Here is a 26,546-nt window from a genome sequence, read left to right as displayed (position 1 = left end):
ATGATTCATATTTCTAGTTGCAGCAAGGCACAGTCAGGTCATGCATTACGAGCATGTTGGCCTTCCAAAGAGTACCCCAGCCTCCCACCCCAACCCAAACACAGATAAACACACACCAGGGAGCACTCCACCAGCTGCCCAGGAGCAATCTGGAGTGCAATGAGCACAGTGACAAGATGCAGCATCCCACAGAGGAGCAGGGCACTCCAGTGGGGTCAGCAAACAGCCTCTGTGAGAGCAGGAAAACAGAGACGTGTCCTGATGAGCTAATGCTGGAGACAGTTTGTAAATAACTTTTACTATGGGGGAGAAAAGTGACTGTTTTTAAAAGATGTCAATGATTTATTGCTCATAAATCCTAGTGTGTGTTGTGCCAATATCACCTGCCTACACTGCATTGGTGCACTGAGCATGCACAGCGCAGAATGGCAGCGGCACAGTGCAGGGGCTCTTACATCCCTGACAACCCAAAGCTCCTGTCTAACAGCACACTGTCTAATACTGATTTGATGTTTTAGTAGACTCATAAAAACAAACTCAAGTTCAAACAGAACATCTTCAGTGCCCAGATTTCACCTACTTGTCTACCAGATACAAATTACATTGCTTACAATCTATCTAGATGCTAAGGAAGAAAAATCTGCTTAATCCTTTTACAAAATCGTATGGTGGCAATCATTTTATTTCTAATGCACAAAGTCACATTATTGCTACATATTACATTTTTAAATATTGGGTTTGAAATTTGAGATGTAATATCAATATATATTTTAAAATTATGGTAATGTTGAAGTGTATAAAATTTGACTCAAAAATAGTTATGACTTTTGAAAATGTATTTTAAAATCACTGGGTGTTTTTATCTGAAAGCCAACATGGTAATATAATAGCTGGAGACCTTTTTCCATGACTTACTGCTATACAAGCTCTAATCTCCACAAAGAAAATAATTAACTTAGACGGAAGGTAGAAACACTGCTTCCCCTAAAGCCACCTGTGATGGGCCTCATCAGGAAAGAAAAGTAATTTAGAGGCAATTATTTGATCTGTGAAAGCTTCAGGATGCTTTTATACAGAGAATTTCTAATGTAAGTACCAAATTACACATTCTAACCTAATAATTATCTGCCATTTCTTTGTTTTTAGCACAGTAATATTTATGTTGCACTGTAACAGTTGAAAATCTTGCATTAGAAGGTAATTCTGATTTAGAAATACTAAATTCTCTGCCGAATAACAGGCAGGGTGCCACTGATATGGGAAGTGAACCTTCATATCCTGAAGACCAATGACCTCCCTAAAATTTTTTCTGTTTAACAAGGAGTTCATAGCAAGTAAACAACACACTGCTCATGCTGTTTCTCTGAGGATAATTTTTCCAGGCTTTGCTTAACAAAATTACCTGAAGCAAATGTCAAGTCTTAGCTTTTAAATCAGCCAACCAGACCTGAGCTGTTCCAGTGAACTTGCTCTGCATCTCTTCTGTTCATCTGTCTCCAGCATTAGCCCAATTGCAAAGCTCATCTCTGGAAAATTCATCTCCTGTTGAGCACCCATGCAATGTCAAATTCAGCAAAATCACTCTTATCTCTGCGTGCCCCAAATCTGAGTTCAAATAATATGATGGGCTCACAGAGAAGACCAGTCAGTCTCTAGTTCACAAGTACACCGTATAGAGCACATTGCCAGGTACCTGCTAAGGGCAGGAAAGGCTTTAAAAAAAATAAAATCCAAGAACACATAAGCTAATGCCAATTTTTGCTGAAAGATTGTGACAAATCTGTATCTCCGAGTAATTTAATTACGATAACATGAGTTTGTATTACCACATTCCAGGGCTTGAAATTTTAGTTTTACTACAGTTATTGCCAAGCACTCTTACTGGACATTAAGGCCCTTGATAATTCCCTTCATAACACAACTGTGCTTGTATTTTGGCTCTGCTTTATCTCCCAACTATAAGCAAGTTGCACCAGAACACACAACAAGCCCTAAGCAAAAACAGGAAAGTTTAAAACCTTGTTAGCCTAGAACTTTGTTCCTGCTCTTCATACAGAAATAACCACAGTTCAAATAACTTTTCTATAGATTTACTTAAAGTTCCTGGGCTTCTTTTTTTTTTTTTTTTTTTTTTTTTTTTTTTTAAAAAAAAAGGACACATTCCCACCTGCTGCCTTGCTCACTGCTTAGAGATTGTTTTCGTAGATCATAAACGTGACCAGAAAGTACTGTATGTTTCTCTGAGCCAATACTAGTTCGTGATTTTGCATTTTTGTGTAGAAGCAGGACTAGATACAGGATAAGCACCAAGCGTGGAAGACTCAACAATTTCACCACAAACAAGATAAAAGACTCCAGCAAATGTGATTTTCTTTGAAAGGTTTCTCAGTTGTCACCTACACTGCACGCGAAGCAGGGAGCATTAATTGATCTGTCTGCTTTCTGAAGTGGCAGCAAACTGGAGGCTTGTATAAATAGCTCCAGTAAATGAACTGTGTGCTGCCAGCTGCTGGCTCAAGGGATGCTGTGGATTTGTGCGTGTCAAACTGCTCTGATCGAAGAGAATTGACATGAACTCCCATGGCCATGTTTTGCATGGCCTGGGACAGTCTCTTCTGTTCATTTATTTATTGCAAAACAGGGAGGAGTCATTTATGCCTGGGTCAGCTCCTCCAGAAACAAAAGAAATAAACGAACTTGTGATCTAAACACAACTGCTCTTTAATTTTTAAAGTACACAATTACAGGGTTTGAGGATTTTTCTTCAAAATATGAGAAACAGTTTGCACTGACAGTTTCTCATTTATGGAGAAAGTTAACAAAAAGCAGATGCAGCTCATAACACAGAGCCTGCAATACATGCTGTAATTAATCTGGCATTCCAAACAATAAACAGTGTCAGCAAGAGACTTGCTTTAAATCTTTAAGTCAATTATGGACTGATAGCCTTAGCAACACATTCAGGAAAATATTTACCCATTTACAAAGCTGTGTTAAGAGGAGCCGTAGTTAAGCTGCTGTTCTGCAGGTAGCCCATCGGTTAATTTGAAGCTCGGCAAGCAGTGAGTATGTGAGGTGAGTACTTGGAGAGCTATTGAAACCACTAAGATCCTTTCCCTCAATTTACTCACAAGCCAAACATCATAAAGACAGAAAAGAGCAGAACTTATCCAGCTTCTTCTCAGCCTGATGACAGCAACCGCCCATGGAAGAGGGAGCGGATATTTTGTGTGCATGCATGCACGGGTCAGATGACAAAATACACAGATATCATTACTCCTAGCAAATTCTGAATAGAAAGTAGTGAACTATAAGAAACTTGGGCCTTCAGGTACAGAACAGGTGGTGGCAGCAGCTGTTTCATCTGAGATCTTGAAAAACTCAGTCTTTTTTCTCCACATTCTGCATTTCCTATTTCAAGTAAAAGCCTTCCAGCCTTAGCTTTCCACTAATTGTTTGTCTACAGCAGGAAAAAAAAAAATAAAACCCCTTTCTAGCATCCCCTACAAATCTGTCCAGTCAATTCAAGATAGAAAAACACAGAGCAACAGCTGTGGACAAACAACGTAAAACAGCTGAAAATCGTCCCCACAGTTTAGCTGTCTAAATATTTGTGGCAGAAGACAAGTTTTCCATTCAATACAGAAAAGTCAAAGTGAAAATTCCAGCTCTCAAGTACAGTCAAATTCAAAGAGTAAACACTGAGAATTCAACCAATAACGAAGTTATGCCATATTCAAGAAGCTGCTTTCAAATTGTTTTACTCTAACAAAATTCAGCCAAAATTGTTTTTGTTTATTGCTACCACCAGGCATAGGAGTCAGTCATCTGCAAGCACAGGACAAGTCAACCATGCCAAAGATGCTGCTTGAGAGAAGCTCAAAACCATGATCTAGCACCAGTGTGCTGCAATTCCTGAATGCCAATATTTCAATTACATTCTTATGTACTCTGCTGTCCAGGTAGACCTCTACCCTCCTGCTAAAAAAAAAAAAAATAAAATGAAGAAGGTCAGAGAGCAATGAGAATGAGCCCAATACAACACCAGGAAAAGAAGGTTTGCAACTTCAACGCCTTTTCAAAATTAAACTCCTTTCAAAAGCCTTGGTTGGACAAACACAGCAAATCTGGCTACCCTGACACCCACAGCCAGGACAGCAGAGCATCCTCTGCTTGGTTATAAGCATCGAGGCACTGTCAATGGCAGCACAGTAGTTGTGACACTGAGGTAGCAACCATACGTGGCTGGGGGTGCAAAATAAAATGTGAAGGAGACGAATAGATGCTAAAATATCATGGAGAATCCCCTCTGCAAGGAACACTCTCTCCAGCCCCAGCTCAGTGCTTGCTCCTTTTCTCTGCCAGCAGGTGAGAGCAGAGCAGCAGAGGACGGCACTTTCAGATACACATTTAGGAATCTAAATTTAAGTACTCAAACACAACTTACCAAGTATTCATTTTGAGCTGACTGTGGTTCAAGTTGGACTAAAACTGCAGAATAGGAAGGAGCAAAAATTATGCCAAAAAACCTGTTAGCTTTTCCTCCATAAAATCCAAGAGAAATCTCTTGTGACAGAAATGTTTGCTTCCAATCCTGTACTAAGCAGATGCTGATAACAAGTGACCTCTCCTATTCCTACATAACATTTATTATTACCTTTTAAAATATACACAAGAATATTTTTAAACTCTTCCTACTTCTTATTTTCAAAGCATGCACTCTGCTTTTGAATGTCAATAGTATTCTGTTGCCTTGATGCCATTCAGGCAGCATGTCAGAAAATTTAGCAGAAAGGAAGGTGCTACATATCCATCACTTCCAGGATAGGAAGCCACCTCATCTCCCTGGGTTCCAGGCAATTTTATTGGAAGCAGAGAAGAGAATAACATACACTGCACCTAAACATTTTTGATTTGTATTTTTGTCCTAGGAAGCGTACACATTTTGAAAGTTTGGATTTCCTTGAGGTGACTAAATGTCTATTTATTCACACGTCATTCATGTTTATTGTTCTGCAAGCGCCTGTACCCCCAGACAGAGAAGTTAACGCTAACAGCGCTCACATTTTCACTCCAATTATAATAAGAAAGGGGGAAAGAAATATACACATGCATGTATTTTGCACATGTAGAGTTGAGCATAATTCAAAAAATTTCTTGCTAAAAAACTCGATGTGAACAGTTTGGCACAGCAGTATTTTAAGCAAGTTCCAGAAGACAGCTTGCATTTTCTCAAATCTCAATATTCTCTCAGCTTATTTTACTGGCTATTATTCTCCTCCAGAGTTACAAAACCAAGCAGTTTACGTTATTTGACATTGCACTGGACACAAATCTAATAAACTGGATGACAGTTGCGCTCAAATTGAATCCTTTTTATTGCTGTCTTATTTCACTTGCACACGTTCCAATTCTGTTTTGCGACCTTTAGCAGAAAGCACCAATATCCTCAACTCCCTCAGATTAGAAGCATGCTTTGTGTTCCCCATATTTTACATCATACATATGTTTTGATGTAAGTCAAGACATCTGTTAAATCTTTAACTAACTGAAATTGTAGTCAGCTAGCTACATCTTTATCAAAGCTGCATAAAGATACCAGATAGGAGAAAAGCAACATGCTAGATACCTAATCAGCAGTTTAAGATAGTAATGGAAGTCTGCACCGATACAGTGCTGTTTACCACCTTTTCTCCATGATGCTTTGCTCACAGAAATTTCAGAGCTGAACCTGACCTCATTTAAGCCTGATTTTTATTTTTTATTTTTTTAAAGACTCCCACTCTGCCCTCATGTTTCCTGCACCTCCTTTGCTGACCCACACCTCCATCTCTCCGCCTCTCTCTTCAGTGCCTCCATCAGCCTCCCGTTTCTTTTCTGTGTCTCTCCCTTCGTGTTCCACTTCATCCCCAACTTTTTCCATTCCTACAGCTTCCCTCCCATTACCAAGACGTTATTTACCTTTTCCCTTCCCGTGAGTTACTGTCGGGAGGACACGTAGCCAGCAGCCCTCAGTGACTAGCTGTGGTCGATCAGTGTTGGCAGGCTGTAGGGGTCTCCCTGGGTGAACCACACCAATTCGCCAGCTGCAGTTGCAGCCACACAGCCAGAATTGCAGCCTACCACAGCTCATGACAAACACTTACCAAAACAATTATTTCTGAACTGCTAAAAATCTGGAAAAACAGTATTTATCCCAAGAACACTATTTATGCCCTGGATTTTGCTCTCTTTGGATTTGAGTTGTTTTACAGGAAATGTTAGTCTTGCTCAAAAACCAAGAAATCAAATGACTCGCACAGTTTATACAAAGTTAAGTTTGTTCAGATCAAAAGCTTAGAAGTCAGAAAGCCATTCCATGCTGTAGTTAGTTTTCAGATATTCCCTCCTATTGCTTATTCCAGAAAAGTCATATGATTCAAATTAGTTTCCAGAGGAAGTCATTAAACAGAGTTTCTATCAATGATGGTTTTGTGTGTTTGCACTTGGTCTTTGGCACAGCCTCGGGCTATATTTAGAATCTAAAATGTAAAGAATGTTTGAAACCAAAGCAATTTAAAAAAAAATAATTTATAATAAAATAAGATCTGCAAAAAATGGATGATACTCATTTAGGTTTTGGTTCTAGACAGTCTACAGGGGTTGCACAAGTTTGAAGAGGGGAGCAGGGCCGCCAACCCTACCTCCAGCTCCCACGGGCAGCAGGAAAGCCTGAACATCAGCTGAGACACTGGCTGGGGAGGATTGCTCTCAGGATGGCAACTACACATCAACAGTAGTACAAAACTGAAAACACTAAAAAACACGGGGATTTTTTTTTCAGACACCAAATACTGTATATTTAACATTATTCCTTCAGATGATATAAAGGTAGTGCTCTGACTCCCTAGTAAAATTCGTATGGAGATATATGTATATATTTAATTAATGTGTCTGACAAGTTCTTCAACTTGATATCTGCTGTGTGCAGTATTTTCTCCATGCTCTTGAAAGCTGTTTTCAGGTCTATCCTCTTCCACTCAAGCCATTTTTGATCCAAATCAAAATGCAACCATTTGCATCTTGTTTACTAACCTAACACAGCATTGCCATTCACTGACCAAAGCCTAACGCATAAGCAATCTTTTAAAAATAGCATCTTTAACTAGGCTTACATCAAATTTCATATTAGTGTCAAACATCTGCATAAAATAACATTAGATTTGTTTGGAACCTTCTGAATCCTTATGGTTTAAACACATGGAAGCAGGAGGGAGTTACAGCTTGAAGTGAAACACAACACTTGCTTTCTCAAAGCTTTCCCAGTCAAATCCAAGATAAAGTATGTGCTCAAACAAAACAAAAACATACTGTGGGCTTCAAGTGATGTTTCACACTTTCAGGGTTAATTTGCTCTTACGGGAAAAATCCTAAAAACTGTGGATAATCCCTTCACAAAAGAAAGAAATATATTAATGAGCAGTAATAGTTAGTTAAAAGAGCAGATAGCATACAGCTACAGCATTACAACTAATTGATGACTGCAGCATCTTCCAGAGATGCATTCTGAAGCCCTAATTATATATGCATGTATTTATGCATGATTGATAGGAATTACCCGACCATCATTCTGTATTATGACAATTATCACGAAGATGCAGACTATTAAAGTATTTTTGCAACCATATTTATTTTGGTTGTGCATACTTGATTTATATCTGAGCAAAATCAAATCAGAAACTAATTTTAAGCACTTCAGACGATTGGAGTTACAAGCTAGCAGATGCCACATGGACCAAATTAACTTTTATCTACATGGAAATGCCAAATAGTTCTGCTATAGAACAGTCAAGCACAAACTTAAAAAAAATTTGTTTCCCAGATTATGTACCACATCTGAGTGAAACATCGTTTTATCAAATAATTGCAGGTACAAGAAGTGATCATTTTTTCACCTCAAGAAGCCTTGTTAGCATTTTCAAGAAACATTACAGGGCATCTTTCACCTCCTGACATGATGGCCTGCAGTATGTAGAAACACACCATTGTGGAATTCGTTAGCTTCTCATGCATACTACTTAAAAGTTAGGAGTTACAGTTACTTAAAAATTTTACCATCTTTAATATCTACTTCCATAAGAAGTTATCACCTGAACAACTCCAGATCAGAACGAACCGTTTCCATGTTTTTGAAGAGGTCAAGAAAAGCCGTACAGGAATTTTGTGGCATGCAAAGTCCACAGCAGAGCTGGCGTGGAACAGCCAAGCCTGTTGTCATGGGGACCAGCAAGGAAAAGACATTTAAATGCCAAGATTTTTAAGAAAACCTCTACTGAACTGGTATGAAGTCAGGCCTACATTTTATACCTTGGGAACCAGAACTGAACAGCTTTAAAGACCGATCTGTGACAAAAGGGCAGAGACATCAATAAAGCAGCAGCCTTGACCCCCCTCTCCAGCAGGAGGATTTGGCACGGGGTGCACCAGGCTGGTGGGCTGAGCTGCCTGGCAGGTAGCTGTGGAGACACAGAGGCACGGTCAGGCACGCAAGAAAGCAAGAGAAGACCACAACCGTGCTGTTCCACAGCTGTGAAAACAGCTCTGTCTCCCTCTTTTGTTTCTGACTGAAGTGGTTCCTGCCTGAGGGGCAAACCTCCTCCACAGCCATGCTCCTCTGGGCAGCACCAATGTGCCTGCAGGCAGGGTCCAGGCTGGGATCTCTGCAGACCCTGTACAACACGCAGTAGGGCATGTTGTCATTTGAACCCATGCTCACGTTCATCTGCACTGGAATCAATGCTGAGACAACAGAAAATGGTACCTTGAACATGAACTGCTCCAGAAGTTACCTTTGGTTTTGAGCACTTCAGCATCTAAGCACCTCACAGAGGTCTGGCTGCTTTCTGTTCATGCGAGATCTGCATCACTTGACAGCTCTAGTCAGAGACGACAGAGCACATCCTCAAAAGCTCAGTAACACCACTGCAGGTCAGCGAGGGTCTGACTAAAATAAATTAGCATAAAACAAAGCTCTGAACTAATTACGTGGCTCTTCATAGCATAAAATTTGAGGCAGGAAAATGAGTTGATTGTATCCCATGTTCTCCCTTCTTGCACTGTCTGTTTGCTTTGCTTTGCCTTATTCTGAGAACGGCAGAAACTACAATTATTTTAACCAGAAGCAGCACACAGTGAGGTCAAAGTAGGTCAGGAACAAAAGCTGACCAAAACTATGAAAAATTACTGTTACTTCAGACTGGTTAACGCAGCAAAAATAACAGTCTGAAGTATTTGGCAGTCCTGTGATGCAGTATCACACCTTGTGCAGTGGGGATGGCTCAGCATACAAGATTCAAATGTGAAATAAAATTCAAAGAATGCATTACCACACTTACAGAAACAAACTGTAAACTGCTTTTACAGTAAGTTAGTCTTCAAACTTAAAAATAATCTTCAAAGTCTGATAAGTCAGCTAGATAGCTGCATACTGACAAGTATATAAGCAATTCCAGCCCATTAAGCTTTGTTTCCCCATTATTCACCAAGTCGTTTTTCTGGAGTTTCAGAGATTAGGGAGGGTTACAAGTAAAAAGACTCATTTTAGAACGGAAAGAAATTACCGAAATTCTGTGACAAAGTTTGAAGTGCTTATGCACTTAAAGACCATTAACACAGTTTACATGGGCAAAATCTCTACGAAAGTAGCAGGATCCACTTTTATCTTCAAAGAATTAAGATGGTATCAAGTGTAATTAGGAAATGTAGCCTTTGTCAGAACATGTTTTTACACAACTTGAACCATCTCTGAAACATATAATCAAATTTCTACTGAGAAGTATGCCCTGATGTTGCAGCCTCAGGTTCATACGCAGCTGTAAATTCCCCTTTCTCTCCTCCCATCCTGAGATTTGAATCTCCATTTGCCAAGTAGAACATACATGATGAAGAAAAACTTACTTGAAACATACCTATTTTCAGATTGAGGCCACAAACTAAATCTATGTCGCCTGTGAACACTTAAACTCACTGCCCATATTCTGTTCTTCTGTTTACATACACACATTTTTATTAACTTTCCAGACTAGATTCATATTCTCCATGAAGAACTGAGTAACTCACTACATGCTAGACAAACAGCCAAGAGGTTCATGCGCAGCAAGGCTGGCTTGACATCACCTACTCTTAAGAGAGCAGCAAAGTAAGTTAGAGATTTTTCCAGTTGTTTTGTGAAATAGCAGTTTTCTATACTTAGAAGAATAACAAACAGAGTGAAGGAATTCATCCTCAGCATTCATTTCTAGGAACGCTTTTAGAAGTGTTCTTATGACACCGTACAGAATGTAGCAACTATTGATAGGAATGCACAGGTACATGTTCTAATTTTATTCTAATTTTGGTTAAATAGTAAAGCAGAACATAGTACGTATGTGCTACGAAAAAAAGAGGATCTAACCTCTCTTTAGCCCAGAGTAACAAAGTCATTTAAGGAAAACATATATGAAAAAGCTACGTTATGGCTATAAATAACAGTAAGTAGGAATAACATACACAAATAAAGCCTGAGAATAGGAAAACACTCTAGACTTTAAGAATAAAGCAATCCTACCAGGCATAGCACACACATATATAGCACAGTGTACAGATTTGAACTGCAAGGTCAGTGGTGTAGCTGCCAAACTGCAGGAAACAGCCTACAGTTTCCAACATCAGTCGTTAAACAACACAGAAGTAAATAGCCTAAACTATTAGGTCATTTTTAGTTACTTTTATGCTTGTTAGACTCAATTCAGACTTGACTTAATTCTTAGGGGAAATTTCAGGTTATAGAGCTGCACTTCGCAGACGTGCCAGCCCCCGAAGCACACCAAGCCCCCCAGTATTGACAAGAGATGGGCATTTTACCTCGTAGCACACACTATGTGCTTGTAGTATTCCAGCATCCTCAGTGATCACTGGAAGTCGGAAAACCTATTTGTTTATCTAATGCTTCCATTTATTATCAAGTAACATCAACACGAGGAACTCTTGCTGAAAGGGTCCCAGACCACTTTTTTATGCCACAAACATTTCACAGTACTCAAAATTTCTCACCTGCTGCCTCATAAATATTATTTGATAACTATGTCCTGGCAGACACTTTACTGGGGTATATCGTTTTTAGAGGAAGGAGACAATTAGTCAGTCCAGTAAGTGGCTCTTCTGTGCACCAGCAGTGAGCTCAAGTACCTGCAGCCTAAACTAGGCAAACATCATTTTGAGTGACACAGAGGGTCCCCTCCTCCTCCTCAAGTTTTTGTCACCAAACAAGAGCTTTCTGTTTTCACACGACATCGCTGTGGTCACCACAGAGATCCCACACAGTGGTCAAATTAGACGTGGGCAGTGTGGGAGGGAAGGCAATGCTGCATGGCCACCACAGGCCACATGCAAAAGGAGCATCAGTCATCTATAGTAGAGATGCGACAGATAACACACAACTTAAAGCTTCTTGACTAACCTGCACTCGTTTTTCTTCTGAGCAGATCAGACCCATGCTTGTAAGAAAGCACCATCTGCAAGCAGGCAACTTGCTACCTGAGAATGAACAGCAGCAGCCGCTTGCCTGACCGCATCTCTGGGATCCTGGGCAGGACTCAGTCCTTGACTCGTTTTTCCATCCACAGGAATATGACTTCTGCACACACTGGAAGAGGTTATGGTGCTGTATGGGGGTTATCAACTCTCCCACTTGCACTTCACCCTAAAATACTGGGTTTCAACACGACCATTCAATACATTTCATCTGCGTTCGTGAATACACTAGAAAAAAACAATGCTGAGGTGTTGTACAGTTTTATGCCATGTGTTTCACTGACATTTCCATTTGGGAACAGCAGCCTCTCTCTCTTTTGTGTGAGTTGGGGATTCAGCTCAGTCCCGATATTGGGAGCTGAAATGGTCAGGGTTGCATTTGTGTATTAAAGAAATGAGGTAATTTCTCCACGGAACATGCTTAAATTATGAAGTGCCTGCACGTGTGACACTAAAAGATGGCAAGTAAAATGCTGAACTGCTGATATGCAAGCCAATCCTCCATGTTTAGTAGTTTTGTTTTTTTAATCATTTTCAGAGGTTTAGAGACTCACAATTATCCCTGTTCTGTAAGCTCAGTGTAATTTGCACTTCCCTTTACCACCTCTTTTAATCTCTCCAAATTTTCCCTGCTCTAACTCTCTGAATTTATTCCTGCCTAGTGCCACTAAGTTCCCATGAGCTGCAGTGATTTCTTAGGCCGCTTGTTGGCCAAGTGTTACTGCAGGGCTGCCCATGTTCTCAGCACACGATGTCCCCCCGGCTTCTTTACAGCTGTTGAAAATAAAGGCACAGACCTATACCGAGAGGAACAACATCTAAAGGAGGAATGAAGAAACATGAACACACATGAAAATCTCAACTCTTAGCTGCAGCTAAATACACCCTGCTGTGAACTTTTATACTACTGAATAAATCTTTTAAAGACAAGCATTCCTAGGCAACATTAACCACACCAGAGAAAAAATAACAGTGATAGCAAGGGGGAAAATAGAAAAGATCCTGTTTGTCTGTTTGACCATGAATTCACAGAACGCTGGAAGATCTGAAGCCTCCGGAACATCAGCTGCTGGCATGCCCTGAACTCCACCTCTTGCACCCCCCACGTAAAAGCAGAGGTGCACAGCTCAGGACGTCAGGTCTGGGTGTTCCAGAGAGGGACTGGGCATTACAGAGTGTTTCAAGTTGTTCCCCCTCTAAAGGCCTAATGGTATGGAATCTCCTCGTGAACCTGAACAAATGGCTTTCTTAAAGATGCTATTGGAAGACTTTTATCTGTTTGTGTGTTTTCTAAACACACATTTCAAAATACTTCACCCTCATCACCCGAGCAAGACTGCAACATCTGGTATTCATTAAAGCCAGGAAATTCCTGTTTTGGCCTTCATGAAACTATTGAGAGTTGATAATTGATTTGTGAATCCTAGTCTTTGTAAAGGGCTATTTTTGCAATTTCATATTAAAACAAATTTTAATTAGCAAATTGTTTAAAATCTGCATATGGTAAGTGCAGACATTGGCATTTTTCAACTCAAAGTTTTATGAAAACACTTATCAAGTTTGAGTTAAATCCCCATTACAATACTCTACATGGTTATTTCACAACCATTAATTTAAAAGTTGTAGTAAATATGAAAGAATAAAGTTTAGCAACTTAGAGGGCACTACTCTGAATGCTTCAGCTTCGTCACAGCAAATTTCTCCTCAAGGGATCAGAAAAAGATTCAGGGGCTTGTACAGAACATAATCTTCAGATCCTGACTGACCCTTCTGATGCACAGCTTGTCTACAAATCTCCATTTATGTGCAGTAATTAGAAAGAAAATATGTAAGCTGTCCTTCCTGAAATAGTATCAACATCAAATTAAAAACTGACAACAGCGAGAAGAGCTTTACATAAAGCCCTAAACACTTCACAGTAGACTCGATAGCATGACACAAAGAGCATGTACAGAGAGGTCTTCCTAATGGTTTTCTTCCTTTAAGGAATCATCATTTTTTGATGTGTGATACTACTGATGCTGCAGGCAAGCTATATTTTGTATTTATTCATACAGCTAAACTTTATCTAAAGAAGTTTAATTTGATTATTATAACATGCAGTATACGACTGGTTTACAACATTGTGCATCAGGAACTGCTTCTCCACCAGCTGCTTACCAGGCACTCAACTGGCAGCCCAGGAGATGGGGAGACAGCGTGTGCTCAGAGTTCAACTCCACAGCCGGCTGTCCAGTTCCTTGTGTCAGACTCCCCTCTCCATCACAAAGTGCCATTAAGCAAAGCTCAAGTATGTTAAACACTTGAGAGTATTCTCCCCATATAAACAGCTGCTGCGTCCACAAATGTAAAGTTAGACAACTGCAAACAATTGACACCAAATGTAAACAGAATATATAAACTACATCGTATTTCACAAGAAATGGGAACCTTTAGGTTAAGGGATTCTTTGCACACAAACTGTAATTCACTACTTTAGGTGAATATACCCAACTTCCCTGGGCAAAGCCAGCCAGAGAGTAAAATCTGAACTCAAGAGCCACCCTGCAGTCCACAGAGATTTGAAACTTTCTTTTTTAATAGTTCAGCATATTACAAAAACGCCTCCTCATTTGCAGCCCATCACTATCTAAAGTATATTTTGGCATGAAGACTTTCCAAGATATTCGCTCCTATTACAGATGCACTCAGTGTGCCCTACTGTACTATGCATTTCTTCCCCCACTCTCCCCCCCAATTTTTTTAAATTTATCATCTCATATCTTTTAGCTATTTTATTACCCTTGGTCTTCAAATTCATCCCGTGTATTTACAGAGCTTCATCTACAATCTAGCATTTTCTCTTTGAGATCACCAAAAAAGATTAATTTACATAATGTGCATCTCTAATTACCAACCCAGCATTCCAGCCAGCCACCTCTTAGCTCTCTTCACAGATACTTTTCAGCTTCAGAACTAGGGTCATTTAACTTGGAAAGAAAGCAAATGCAAGTACTGCTTTATTTCTTCTTTTACCCACTTCAAAAAATAAAAAATAAAAAATAAAAACCCATACACCTCTCCTGCCTCAGTTTCCTGAGGAGCTTTAGCTGTGTTTTGATTCATAGCACAGTAGGCAGTAGACCACAGGATTGCACAAAGACCTGCTACTCTCACCCTCCTATAAACATTAGTTCCACATTTGAATATATACATATGATACCTGCATTTTTTCCAGTCTGAATTCTTCCCCCATTTTCCCCTCTCATGTGTTTTTTTTTCCTGTACAGGTGGAAAATTTGTACTTCAATAGCATGTGGGAAAGTACCTCTGAGACCAAATCTCATTATACTCCATGTTATTAATCCTGCACTTTTCTGAAGAGACTATTTTTCTTCTTGTAAGACCTTCTTCACTTACAAAGGTTAGCCCACATTTTCACTACATTCTAAATAAAACATACAAAGGAATTATTTGAACTCCACCTTTTGGGGTTTTAATATGTATCAGCCTGAACAAAAATATGTGAAATGTTGGAAAACATACCCTGTTTCATTTTTTTCTGCAGCTAAGGAATTAAGTACTAATTTCATTCAGTCACAACCTTTAAGAACAGAACTAGAATGCTTATTTCAGAAAGATCTTCCAGATGATATAATCGATACATACGAATAGCCTGTACTTTGAGAAGAGGCATCATTTCAAACAGGTAATACCAGCCATTGGTAAGGAAACACTCTGCTTCAGTTTAAGAAAACAAAGAAGCATACAGACTGTTGCTGTCAGGAACAGAAACAGTATACATTGTTCTAACTGGGCTTCACTAACACATCTTTTACTCTATAAAACAAAACAAAAAAGAAAAATAACAGAATACCCACTAATATACAGTATTATCAAGAAAAATAACTAGCTTTGGCTACCATAAAATACAGAAGCCATTCAGATGGTATGGAAAATTACACAGTAGAAAGCTGGCATGCTAAAGACAATATGTTCATCAGTGTTGACAACATACCTGCAGAAGCACAAGTTACTTAAAATGGATTTCTACATCAGGTATCTATACAAAGTTGAGATAAATTCAGCAAGAAATACTCAAAAATAGAAGATTGAAATAAAAGTTTCAGATGCCCACTACTGATACAGCGACTATAAAGACAAAACTGCTTGTTCCATGGCTTTACTTCTTTAAGAGTTGGTCCCACCCAATAAAAATACGAAGAATGAAACAAAATACCTTTTTTTGATTTTGCTCCGATCTTCAATTTTGATGGCCAAGCAATCTGTGTATTTGTTTCTTCCATAATCTGTTAAAAAAAAAAAAATGCATTTAAGCCAAATAAAGTTTTTATTGCCCTACTACAACACTAAGAGTTCATTTTTGCAAAAGATATATTTGTTCACTATTTGTAATCTATCAATTGTTATTACAAATTCATGACTTGTGCTAATGTTTTTTTTGAGAGAAATTTGTTTGGTGATAGGTGGATATGATTTCTGATAACCCTAAAAAAATGCGAAAATCAAACCAAGAATGCTGCTCCATGTCCATGAATTTCAGAAGGCTCCTGCTAGCCACAACATGCTCCAGGTGCATCTCAGAGTGAATTTCAAGGCTTTACATTACAGTTCAATAAAAACATTCTTAAGTTATGTTAAGATAGTTTCTAAGTAGAGACCATCAAATTTAAAATGGAGTTCTTTTCAGTTGCTTTAAGATGCATCAGTTTGCCCTTAAGGCTTTTTGCTGTAGTTGGGTTTTTGCTTTACCTGAAAGCAGTTTTTCACTGTAAGCCTATCCAGGCTTCAAAAATTTTACTTCCTGGTTTAGGGCTCAGATAAGAAATTCAACAGCGTTTAGCATAACGCAATGCAACCTATCTGAAAATCTCAAGCTAGTTAACAGGGCAAAACCCATATGCGTGCAAACATGCACTTGGAAAACCATGGCTCGATGTGGCCTTCTGTTGCTTTCTCCATTTTAGAGACTAAGTCCGCTGGGCATAGGAACATTTTACTGGAATTTTACGATGACACAGTTACAGTGCATCACTAACACATTCAGTATAAATATGAGTGAACAAACCAAGTAACACCACAGATCTCACACACAAACCAATTCGGTTCTAAAAAGCGTTGGGCTCGTCTACTGAGACCGAAGAACTTTTCTCCTACACTGCCATCTCATCAAGAAGTATGATGATCGAATATTTGATACCAGATACATCATACTTATATGAGAATAACTGGCCATCCTGAGTACAAAGACAGTATTTTATCACGAACACCTGCAGAAATGAGAAAGATCTGTCCTTATTAGTACATGACAAAATGGTTATAGGATGCCAAGAAAACTCATCCACTAAAACAAAAATACCATCCTAGGCTGCATCGAGCAAGGCATTTTCCCAGGGTTCTTTCCCTGGAAGTAAAGACTGCAATTAGATTCCCTTCACCTCCTTTCCTCCATGCTGAACAAACCCTGCTCTCTCAGCTTCTGCTCGTACATCCACTGCTCCAGGACCTTGGCCAACCTGGTGACTCTCCACTGGAGTCACTCCTGTTTGTCAGGGTCTTTTTTTGGGCTGAGAGGAATGCAGCTGGACAAAGGCCTCCCTCCATATGCTGCTGTCAGTACCCAAACAGATGGGACTAACTAATTCGCTTGATATGCCGGGTCATGTCATTTTAGATAGCCTATACAAAAATAATTCTGCCAAGAAAAGGGTAGTAAGTATTAAGGAGGTTATTGAACACACATAATGGCAAAAAGTATACAAGTATTCACCGTAAATTCAGTCTGTGAAGTGGAAAAACATGTAAAGTCCAAAGGACTAAAACACTACTCAAGTAAGAAGTAGGAATAGACAAAGAGCTTTTCACATGGCAACTCTCAGGGTCTGGTTCCTCCTGAATGAAGGATATAGGTTCAACTTCCATGAGAGAGATAAAAAAAATCCTCATACAAATGAGAATTACAATACACAAAAAAATGGATACTGTCCAAAAGAGTCAACTCATGAAGAGTGGTGGGGGTGAGGGAATTAAAGCGTTTTAGCATTTCTTGTCATGAGCAAGAAATGTAAGCAATAATAAAAAATATAATTCCAAAATAAATTATAGTCACATCCAAGAAGAAAATGAGTGCATTAAATAATCAGCTACAATACCAATAAACTTTCAATAGTAGTGTAAGTCACAACTAAGGCCGACTTCTCTAAAAACTCCTTGTTATCTTCTCCATCCAAATCCCCAGTATACCAAAACAATTTCCAGATTAGCACACCATGTGGAAAAACTGAAAGCGTCAGCCAGACTTCATTATACTATATTTTTGGTTTCAGCAAATATTGGATAATAAGTTACAGCTGAAATAAGCCATTTCCAGGAGGATGAAATTCTATCAGCAACATAGACATACTTCTCACAATTTTCCAATCCAGATGTGAAAAAAGTTATTTCAAAGAATTCACTTGTGTCTGATAGAGGGCTTTGGGCCAGGATTATTCTTAGTTGTGCAACAGGCAAATAAATATACAGAAAAGAGCAAGGAATTAACTAAAAGGAGAAAGGAGATGCTAAAGCAAATAACGAATGCAGGAGTGAATTTTAAAAGATTCAACATAAAGGGAACCACAAAAGAGGAGAAAAGAGAGGAGAGAATGATCATCATTCCAGGCAAGTGTTATGTCCCATCAGTACTTCACCCACTCACTAAAAACTGGAAACTTGCGTCTTAAAGAAATTAAGTCCTCCTTATTTCTAATGATAAAGAAATAAAAGCCCATGGCTTCAGAGATGCATACATTCTGGGGACATGCAAAAGAGATGCCTGATGAAATCTTCAAAGGAAAAGACTGGCAGTCACTGAGATTTGGCTAACTAATACCTTCACGTTCTTTTGAGAAAGCAAGGCTACAATTTACCACATTAGACCAAAAGGAAGGCTCACAATTTGGTCACTATAAAGACAAGTTTATCTCCTGTCTTATGTAGTTACGCAGAAAGACGTCTGGATGCATTTACATTAAGTGCATTTATTGAAGTAGAAGCATGCTCAGAGTACTACTGGCTTTGAACTCTAAACAGTAAACTTCATGATAAATTCCAAGCTGACTGTAATCATCAGCATCATCTTTTCCATGTATTTGAAAACGCCGTATTACATAGGAAAAAATAAGTTTTTTCTGCAAAACTTATTTTTTTTCACCCATTAAAGTAACTTCTCTTGCTTGTCAAGCAATTTGAGATCATAACTGCCAAAAAAGGTTTGCCATAGAAAATAATTTGTTTATATTTTTGAGAAATCACAATTTTCCTAGGAACCCTTAAGCAGAGTGTAAGCTGTATTTCAAAAACAAAGCTCACGCACTACAGTAATCAGAAAACTCAAAAAATTGTATGACGAGGACCAAAACTGAAAAAAAAAAAAAAAAAAAAGTTGTATTTTGTATACTTCCTAAGTCAGGTCACCTACTTGTTTTTTGTTGGCATTGTTTTTTTTTTTTTGTTGTTGTTAATTAACAAAAAACACCACTCTTTACTGTAACAGTAGGAGGGGTCACAAACCTCTAGAAATACAGAAGCTGAGTTTGTCCTATAGCTGTTAAACTTGAAGGTAACAATCTTGAAAACTGCACCACAGTAGAACTCTGCATAGCATATATCACCATGGCATCAACTTTTAACTGTATCTTAATGTTCTACCCCAGGCAGTTTTAAGTGTAAAAAACAAACAAAACAAAACAAAACAAACAAACAAAAAAACCAAAACAGTACTACCCAGGTGTTTTTTTGTTTGTTTTTCCCCACAAAACAGATTTGGAATCACTCCATAAAAGCTTCAACAGCATGTTGCAATGGAATACTTTTATTAGTGTAAACACGGTGTTATGCCACATACCCTGAGAACAACAGCACTGCTCTCAAATAAGCAAAACAGAACACTGAACTTGCTCTGTAAGTGATATACAAAACATGTACTCATCCTTAGACTGAATTTCCTCTAATTCTGAGTTCATGACCAGCTAGACTGCTAAACAGTACCTCTGCCTAGGTTTCCCTTTTCACATGAAATAAAGGGTAGGGTTTATACTAATCGATACTTCTTTCAGTCAGTTGATCCTTCAAGATGGGGAAAGTATCAGGCACATTTGGCAGCAAGATTTAATCTCATAATAAATAATCATAAGATTCTTCTCCTCAGAATGAGAAAACTCTTAAATAATTTATCTCCATCTTCACTTCTCTCAAAAGAAATTGTGGTATTTACGCAGCCAAAACACACAAGTTATTCTCAGTGGAGAGCACACAGGTGACACAAGATACTGTAAGACACACACACAAGAAATGGGGCTGCGACCTGACCCTAAAAATCTGACTCCAGTTGCAGATCACTGGGCCTTCAAGAAAAAAAAAAGTCTCAGGCAGCTTTCCACCTCCTTGTGTTCCAGCTACTCTGGAGTTATTTAAAAAATAATAATATAGTTTACGCACTTCAGGAGGTTTTTGACATTGAAATATGATTTCCTATTGTCTGAAGTTGTAATTTTTGTATAGCTGATTTTTGATGGAATCAGAAATGCCCTGACGCAAAGAAATAATGAAACAGAACTCTATTAAAACGCCAAGAATTTTAAAATTCAGAGGAAGTATTTTACAAAAAGCAGATGAAAAAGAACAACCTGTTGATTGGGCCTTTCCTCATTTAGAAGCAAAGTCAGCAAATGAAAGCAGTCTTATTTATCATTTGTGTTATGAAGTTACCTTTTTCTAATTACCTGGCCTTTGGGATTCATGCATCTCAGCCATTCCTGTCTTACTCTTTATTCACAAGGAAAGGGAAAACATGTAAGAAAAGAGAACCTCTAAGTTTTCGCACCTGCCAGGGCGGGCACTTCTGCAATTGCTTTTCTCAATTTTAACTCAGCAACCAGCTCATTCAAACTGAAGTGACAAAAACTTCTCAAAACTGCAAGTATAGCTGTCAAAAATACAAGAACACCACCAAAAACAGAAAACCGACATTCATTTTGTCAGTGATAAGTCCCTTTCAGCGTGGAAAGTTAGATTCCTCAGTTTAACCTTACTAAGTAGAACAGAAAAATACATACACCTTTTTAACACAGTATACTTAAACAACGAAAACGTTCCAAATCTTTAAATGTGTATTTTATTTCCATTTTTAGAACAAATGCATGTTTGTCTCTATATTTAAGAGCATCACTTTTTCCCCCCCTCTTTATATGCACAATAGCAAGTTTAGTACATACCCTGAATTTTTCATGCTATTAAAAAACACAGAAAGTAATTGAACTGCACACCCACTGGCAGTTCTCATTCACCTGTCCAGGTAGTGTTCGTGTTCCACACAGATCAAGTTTTATCTTTACAGCCTTTCCCTATTTTGTCTTTGCACATTAAAACCAAACACACACCTAGGCTTAGACCACCACCACCACCAAAACCCCATCTCATTTTAGATGGTACTTCAGCATCCATTGCCTTCGCACAAGTGGCACCTTCTAGCACAGTTCTCTTCAACACCAACATTCCAATAATATTGAGAATATACTGTAAGCGTGGATCTAAGATTTCAGTAAGCACAGATAAGGCAGGCAAACCTCTATTTTCATCTGCCGCCATGAAACAAAACTCCTTTCCCCAACAAGAACCACCTCCCACATTCTCAAGGCTAGAGGCCAAGTTACTTCTTGCCAAACAGCTGGAGCAGATAGGGTAGGTAAATTACACAAAATAAAGTTAAACTGCATAACTACAGGTGATCACATCTGTGAAAACAGAAGTTATTGTCTCTGTGGCAAAATAAAATAGAGGTAGATGAGAAACAAGGGAGGAAGTGGAGCAGTGATTCCTGTAGCCTGCTTTACCCTTCTCAAAGTGACCTGAAATCCCCTTGGGGGAGTGGGGACAATTCCTTCAGCAGTTTAAATGATGGAACAAGAAAAAAAAACTGTAGGGAAAAATAATGACATCCTCCTAGATCTTGGTTTTGACTTTGAAATTGCCTTTTCATACAGAAAAACACACCACCACGTACAGTCAAGACAAGGACTGAACCGCACTCAGAATACCTTTAGACAGTCTTAATGTTATGTCCAATCCTTGGTTCACATCTCATAGACCAGCTTTTAGTACGAAATCATCTTACAGCAAGACAAAGAGGCATGACCAGATAAGATACGATCTTTCCAAGCAGTATGAAGGCAAAATGGAAAAGTTTGAGGTAATGTTTAAGTAACAAGTCAAGGGAAAGAGCAAATGAGAAAAAAAAGGAAAATAATCTAAATCAGAAGAGTAAGACACTGAAGCAAGAGATAACATGTAGATGGCTGAACTGCAAAACAAGTCAAAAAATATTTCCAAGGACTCAGTTGTAACTCAAGCAGGTATTGGAGACGGACAGAAAATGCACGATAGACTTTACTCATTACATTCCATTGGTATACCTCAGACGAGCAAGTATAAGGATGCCTCTAGAGAATTACTACTGGCAACAATACCCTCTGGAACTTCAGAGCCAGATAATCTGCAAGTTCAAGATGACTCCAGATCTCCACTTCAACTCAGCATCAATTCATACCACTTTCTCCACCGACATAAGAACTATAAAGCTCTTGGAGTCAGCAGAAACCCTCAACAGCTACCTACACTACAAAAAAAAAAAAAAAAAAAAAAAAAAAAGGTACCTCTCTGCATTAGCATGTACTGTCTAAATTACTCAAAGGAGAAAATCTCCTGTATGGGGGGAGGATGAAGATAGAGAAAGATGATAAACAGTAACATTTACCAAACACTTATTTATGTTATCATGACTTTGATGTAATCATGTTTTGGAGCTGGATCTCCATGTTGTTAAACTGCACGATTCTTTCAGGATTACCATGATTGGTGAAGTTTATGGAGAATAACAAGTACCCACGGAATCATAAATGACTGCTGAAAGAAAGGTGATTGATAGTTGTTACATCACTGTATCCACATCCATTTTTAATATCTAGTTTTGGGAATCAGTCTCTCCCCTGAACCTCAAGAAATTTTTTATTTTTCCAGGTGTTACAAAAAATATTATTCAGGATCAAAATGAATTCAGTGGTTAATGGAAAATTGTAATCAGACTACTCCAGTATCTTCGATACTCTTACCTTACCAGAAGATAAAGATCATAATCTCATGCCTGTTAGTTCTCCTTTACACCTAAATCTACCTCAAGTACTTAGTAAAATTGGTTAACCAGAACCAAAGTGACACAGTACTGTCAATCTTACACTGGCTCAACCCAGTGTAAACCATAAACATGAAGTATAGCTTGCACAGAAATCAATATAGATTTGTTTATAAGCAGCAGAGTATCTGAGCTGAAGAGTCACAGCAGACAAGCAAAACCCTACAAGGATTGATACTTGTTGTTCTTCTAATGCAGATATGGTGAAACAACAGTATTTGAGAGGATGACTAATCCTTGAACAAGAGTTTTGGCAGCAAGAACAGAGCAATGGGTGTAGCTGGAACCAGAAGGCATATTAAATTTAATGCCTTTTTTTATTTGGGGGGGGGGGGGGGGGGGGGGGGGGAGACAGAGGGAATGGGACAGACAAGGATGGGAAGAAAAAAATAAGATACAAAAGCAATTGTGTTGTTACCCAGGAACTGGCAATTCAGCATCTAAAATTGGTCAGACTAGAGTAAGTGTTTAAGATGCCAAAGCCAGAACACATTGATGGTAAAGCACCTACACCTATGTTTGGGAAGGAAATATGGGCGATGTAAGACATGGTGGAAATATGTAGGTCTTCTGAAGGGCTGGCTCACATTTTGCGTACAGCAATGAATTCTTAGCCCAAGCTGCGCCCCTATCTCCCCTCCTAAAGTCTACATATAAAATTCAAGATCAGAGTTTCCTGCATACATTAGCAATACTGCACCCACAGAAAACACCCACCACCACCGTGCTATGTGTCTGACTCCATAGCATTCAAAGTACTTCTCTGCAGGTAAAAGCAAAGGGATATTTCTGAACACAGGCACTACACTAAGATAGCACCAAGGCACCAACAACTTTTAAGCTAAAACAGAATTTGGAGTTCAGTGTGCTCTTCTGTAGCCGAGAAAAAAAAATCATCTGCTATTCAGAATGGCTGCACAGCGAGCATTAAAGCTATAAAACAAACAAAACTGTATTTAATATAGATTGTCCTAGATTAATAGTTTACTTAACTATTTAAAAACATGCAACAAAATCATGCATAGGGGAGACAAGAACTGATCCTTAGTTGTGTAAATTCCTGTATAGCAAGGAACAGCATGAAAAAAGCCTTCCCAGGTGCAAGGAGATGAATGCATGCAGCTCTCATAGAGTGGGCTAGGGGTATCTGACTTTCCTATTTTATTTTACAACTGTCAGAAATCCAAAATGTTTAAAGTCTCTCTATGCAACCACTTCGCTAGTCCTTCTCCTGTATCTCCACACGTATTTGAAAAGGGTTAAATATATATATATATATATATATATATATATATATATATATACACACACACAGTCATCTGGGAGACTGTGTATGGATAAGGTTCAATATTGGCAAAAACAACAATTTCATGATTCCATTACAAGTTATTTATTTCAGTATTGCAGGAATCTGATCTTCACGTATGAATGTCCTTTTTGTTAAAAGGATTTAAATTTAAAATTAGCTTCAATAAATGCTAAAATAACTTCATCCAAAAAAAGAAAAAATGTTCCAGAGTTATCCAACTAATCTAGATTCAGGTACAAATGCAACCAAAAGTGTGTTTATTTCCAAATCACAGAAGTCTACAGCTTCATGTCAAACTAAGCAAAATACTGATGTGTTTTCCTTTAACTTCTCATGACTGATAATTTTGTGGTCTGCATGTACAGACTTAGAGACTTCCACTAACAAGCAAGCAGGATGTTTTAAAGGGCTGTATCTGACCCCAGATTACATCTAAAGAAACTCACCATCTTTGGTACATATTCATAGCTATTTCTAGTGAGAAGAAAACTATTGATCAGTTGCCCTTACCTTTAGAGAAACATTTAAGCCTTTTCTTGAATTTAGTTCATTGTTTTGTTTACCCTGAATGGAATATAAATTCAAAGTGACAGGTAATGCTTTTATTTTAAATAAATGGCTGAAAATATAGTACAGAGTGTAAAAGGATTATCTAAGCTAGCTTCTTTTTTGCGTGCTATCAGTGCATCTGTGTACAGCATTAATGAGTTCCAAACAAGTAACAGAAAAAAGGAGAAATTTTTCGGAGAGAATTACTTAACATTGAAGCCCCACAGCATGTTGCTGGAAGAGCAATGGATAGGTAGCCACCTCTCCTCCCTTCACAGCAAGGGAAGAGGCAATCAGGCAATCAATCCCCTACCAACAGGGATCAGGAACCCGCTGCAGGTTATTGATGCGTATCACTTGCTCACCTCCTTTCCTCACTGTTTCAGAAGAAGGAATTTGAGGACCAAAAATCCTTCTTCTGTATTGTAAGACAAGACTTCTCTTTCAGAGTGGAAAGGATCAAGCATCTCAACAGGGATTGAGGTGACTAATTGTTCCTTCTCTATTGCTGCAGAGATCTTGCAGAAAAGGTGAAGTACAGCAGTATGGTTGCATAAAATGGGTCTTCATCAACTGAAGCTGTGTTTCACTTGGACCTCAGACCAAGTTCCACACAGTGACACAGAGTCACTCACTCCATCCCAACGGGCATTCTGATCCCTTGTTTCTGACTAAGGAAACCATCCCCTACAAGCTTGGCAGGGACAGTCACTGTTTTAAGGCTTTCACATGCAGTGGGCACTTACTGAGCTGGGCCCATCAGACAGCACTTTCATATCACAGCCTAACTCTCAAGATTGCCCCCGTTATATCAGAAGCAACAAAGAAGAAGCTAAAGCCTGTGATTTGAATCATTGTGTTTACTCCATCCCCGTAACAGATGGATTGCTACACCACAGATGTGATGAACGCAGTTTTCCACACAAATGGAGGCTTCCCACCACTTTGCTCTGCCTGAACTAAGCAAAACGGTGAAGTCAACATTCTCTATTTACCTTTTTAGACAAGCTGATCCAACCTTAATAGCCTCCTTCTTTCCACTGGGTGGGGCTTCACCAAAAGGGAGACAGAACTCTTCATCTCCAGATTTCTTGCCAATGCCAACTACTGACATTCTTTCGACTCTGCCGTCCATACCAACATCCCTGAGCAGTCAGTTCCTCTTTCCAGGAAGCAAAATAGAGGAGCTAAACAAATTAGAAGCTCATGCCAGCATTCCCACCACAGAATAGCACAGCCAGGTGTTTGAAACAAATTCTGGAAATGTATGTTCTTAATATGTCCTTGTCACATGCTACGAGCCAAACTCCACATCAAGCATGGATTTTTAATGCTGACTAATATGGATATGGATTGATTTCTACCCAGAAAAAGGTAAAGTGTGGAATCAGTTTCTACAGTTCCCAACTGCTGCTGGGGTTAAAATGGGGACAGAAACCCATGATAATGTATAGATAAGCATGAATTTATTATGTCTCACTAGCAAGAATAAATAGCACTGGAAGAAACGATCAACTGCATTATTGCCATCAGAAATGAGAATATAGCCTCAGGGAAGCAATAATTACAAATACACAGTTACAGAGAAGTCATGGATGAAGACACATGGAAAGCCCTTCAAAAAGTTCCTGCTGAGCACAGATTATAATCAGCCTGGGACATCTTAGTCTCAGGTCAATGATTAATATTTGTTATGCCTGAAAGTGCCCTAAGCCATCCACATTTACAGCTTTACCTACACATTCCGTATTCAAAGATTACAAAAGACGACTGACCAAATTCCAGCCTGGCCTACAGCAGCAACAGAAAAATATAATTTTTAGTTATATTTACATGTATCAGAACATATTTGAAGTGTTCATGCACATAAGAACTAATATGATCTTCAAAAGTGTTCTTTTTTTTTTTTTT

The 26,546-nt window shown here is 38.7% G+C and overlaps 1 protein-coding gene across 1 annotated transcript in view; it reads right to left on the bottom strand.

The window, feature by feature from the left end:
* Positions 1 to 26,546, bottom strand: part of BICC1 (BicC family RNA binding protein 1) — a 97,581-nt gene that overhangs the window by 35,655 nt on the left and 35,380 nt on the right. Inside the window, exon 3 of the mRNA XM_032191130.1 lies at positions 15,770 to 15,839. Within this exon, the coding sequence (XP_032047021.1) occupies positions 15,770 to 15,839 (70 nt within the window). The remainder of the gene's footprint in view (positions 1 to 15,769; positions 15,840 to 26,546) is intronic.

This window comes from Aythya fuligula, chromosome 7 (assembly GCF_009819795.1).
Source record: "Aythya fuligula isolate bAytFul2 chromosome 7, bAytFul2.pri, whole genome shotgun sequence".
Lineage (NCBI taxonomy): Eukaryota > Metazoa > Chordata > Aves > Anseriformes > Anatidae > Aythya > Aythya fuligula.
This window is presented reverse-complemented; position numbering and strand designations above follow the sequence as displayed.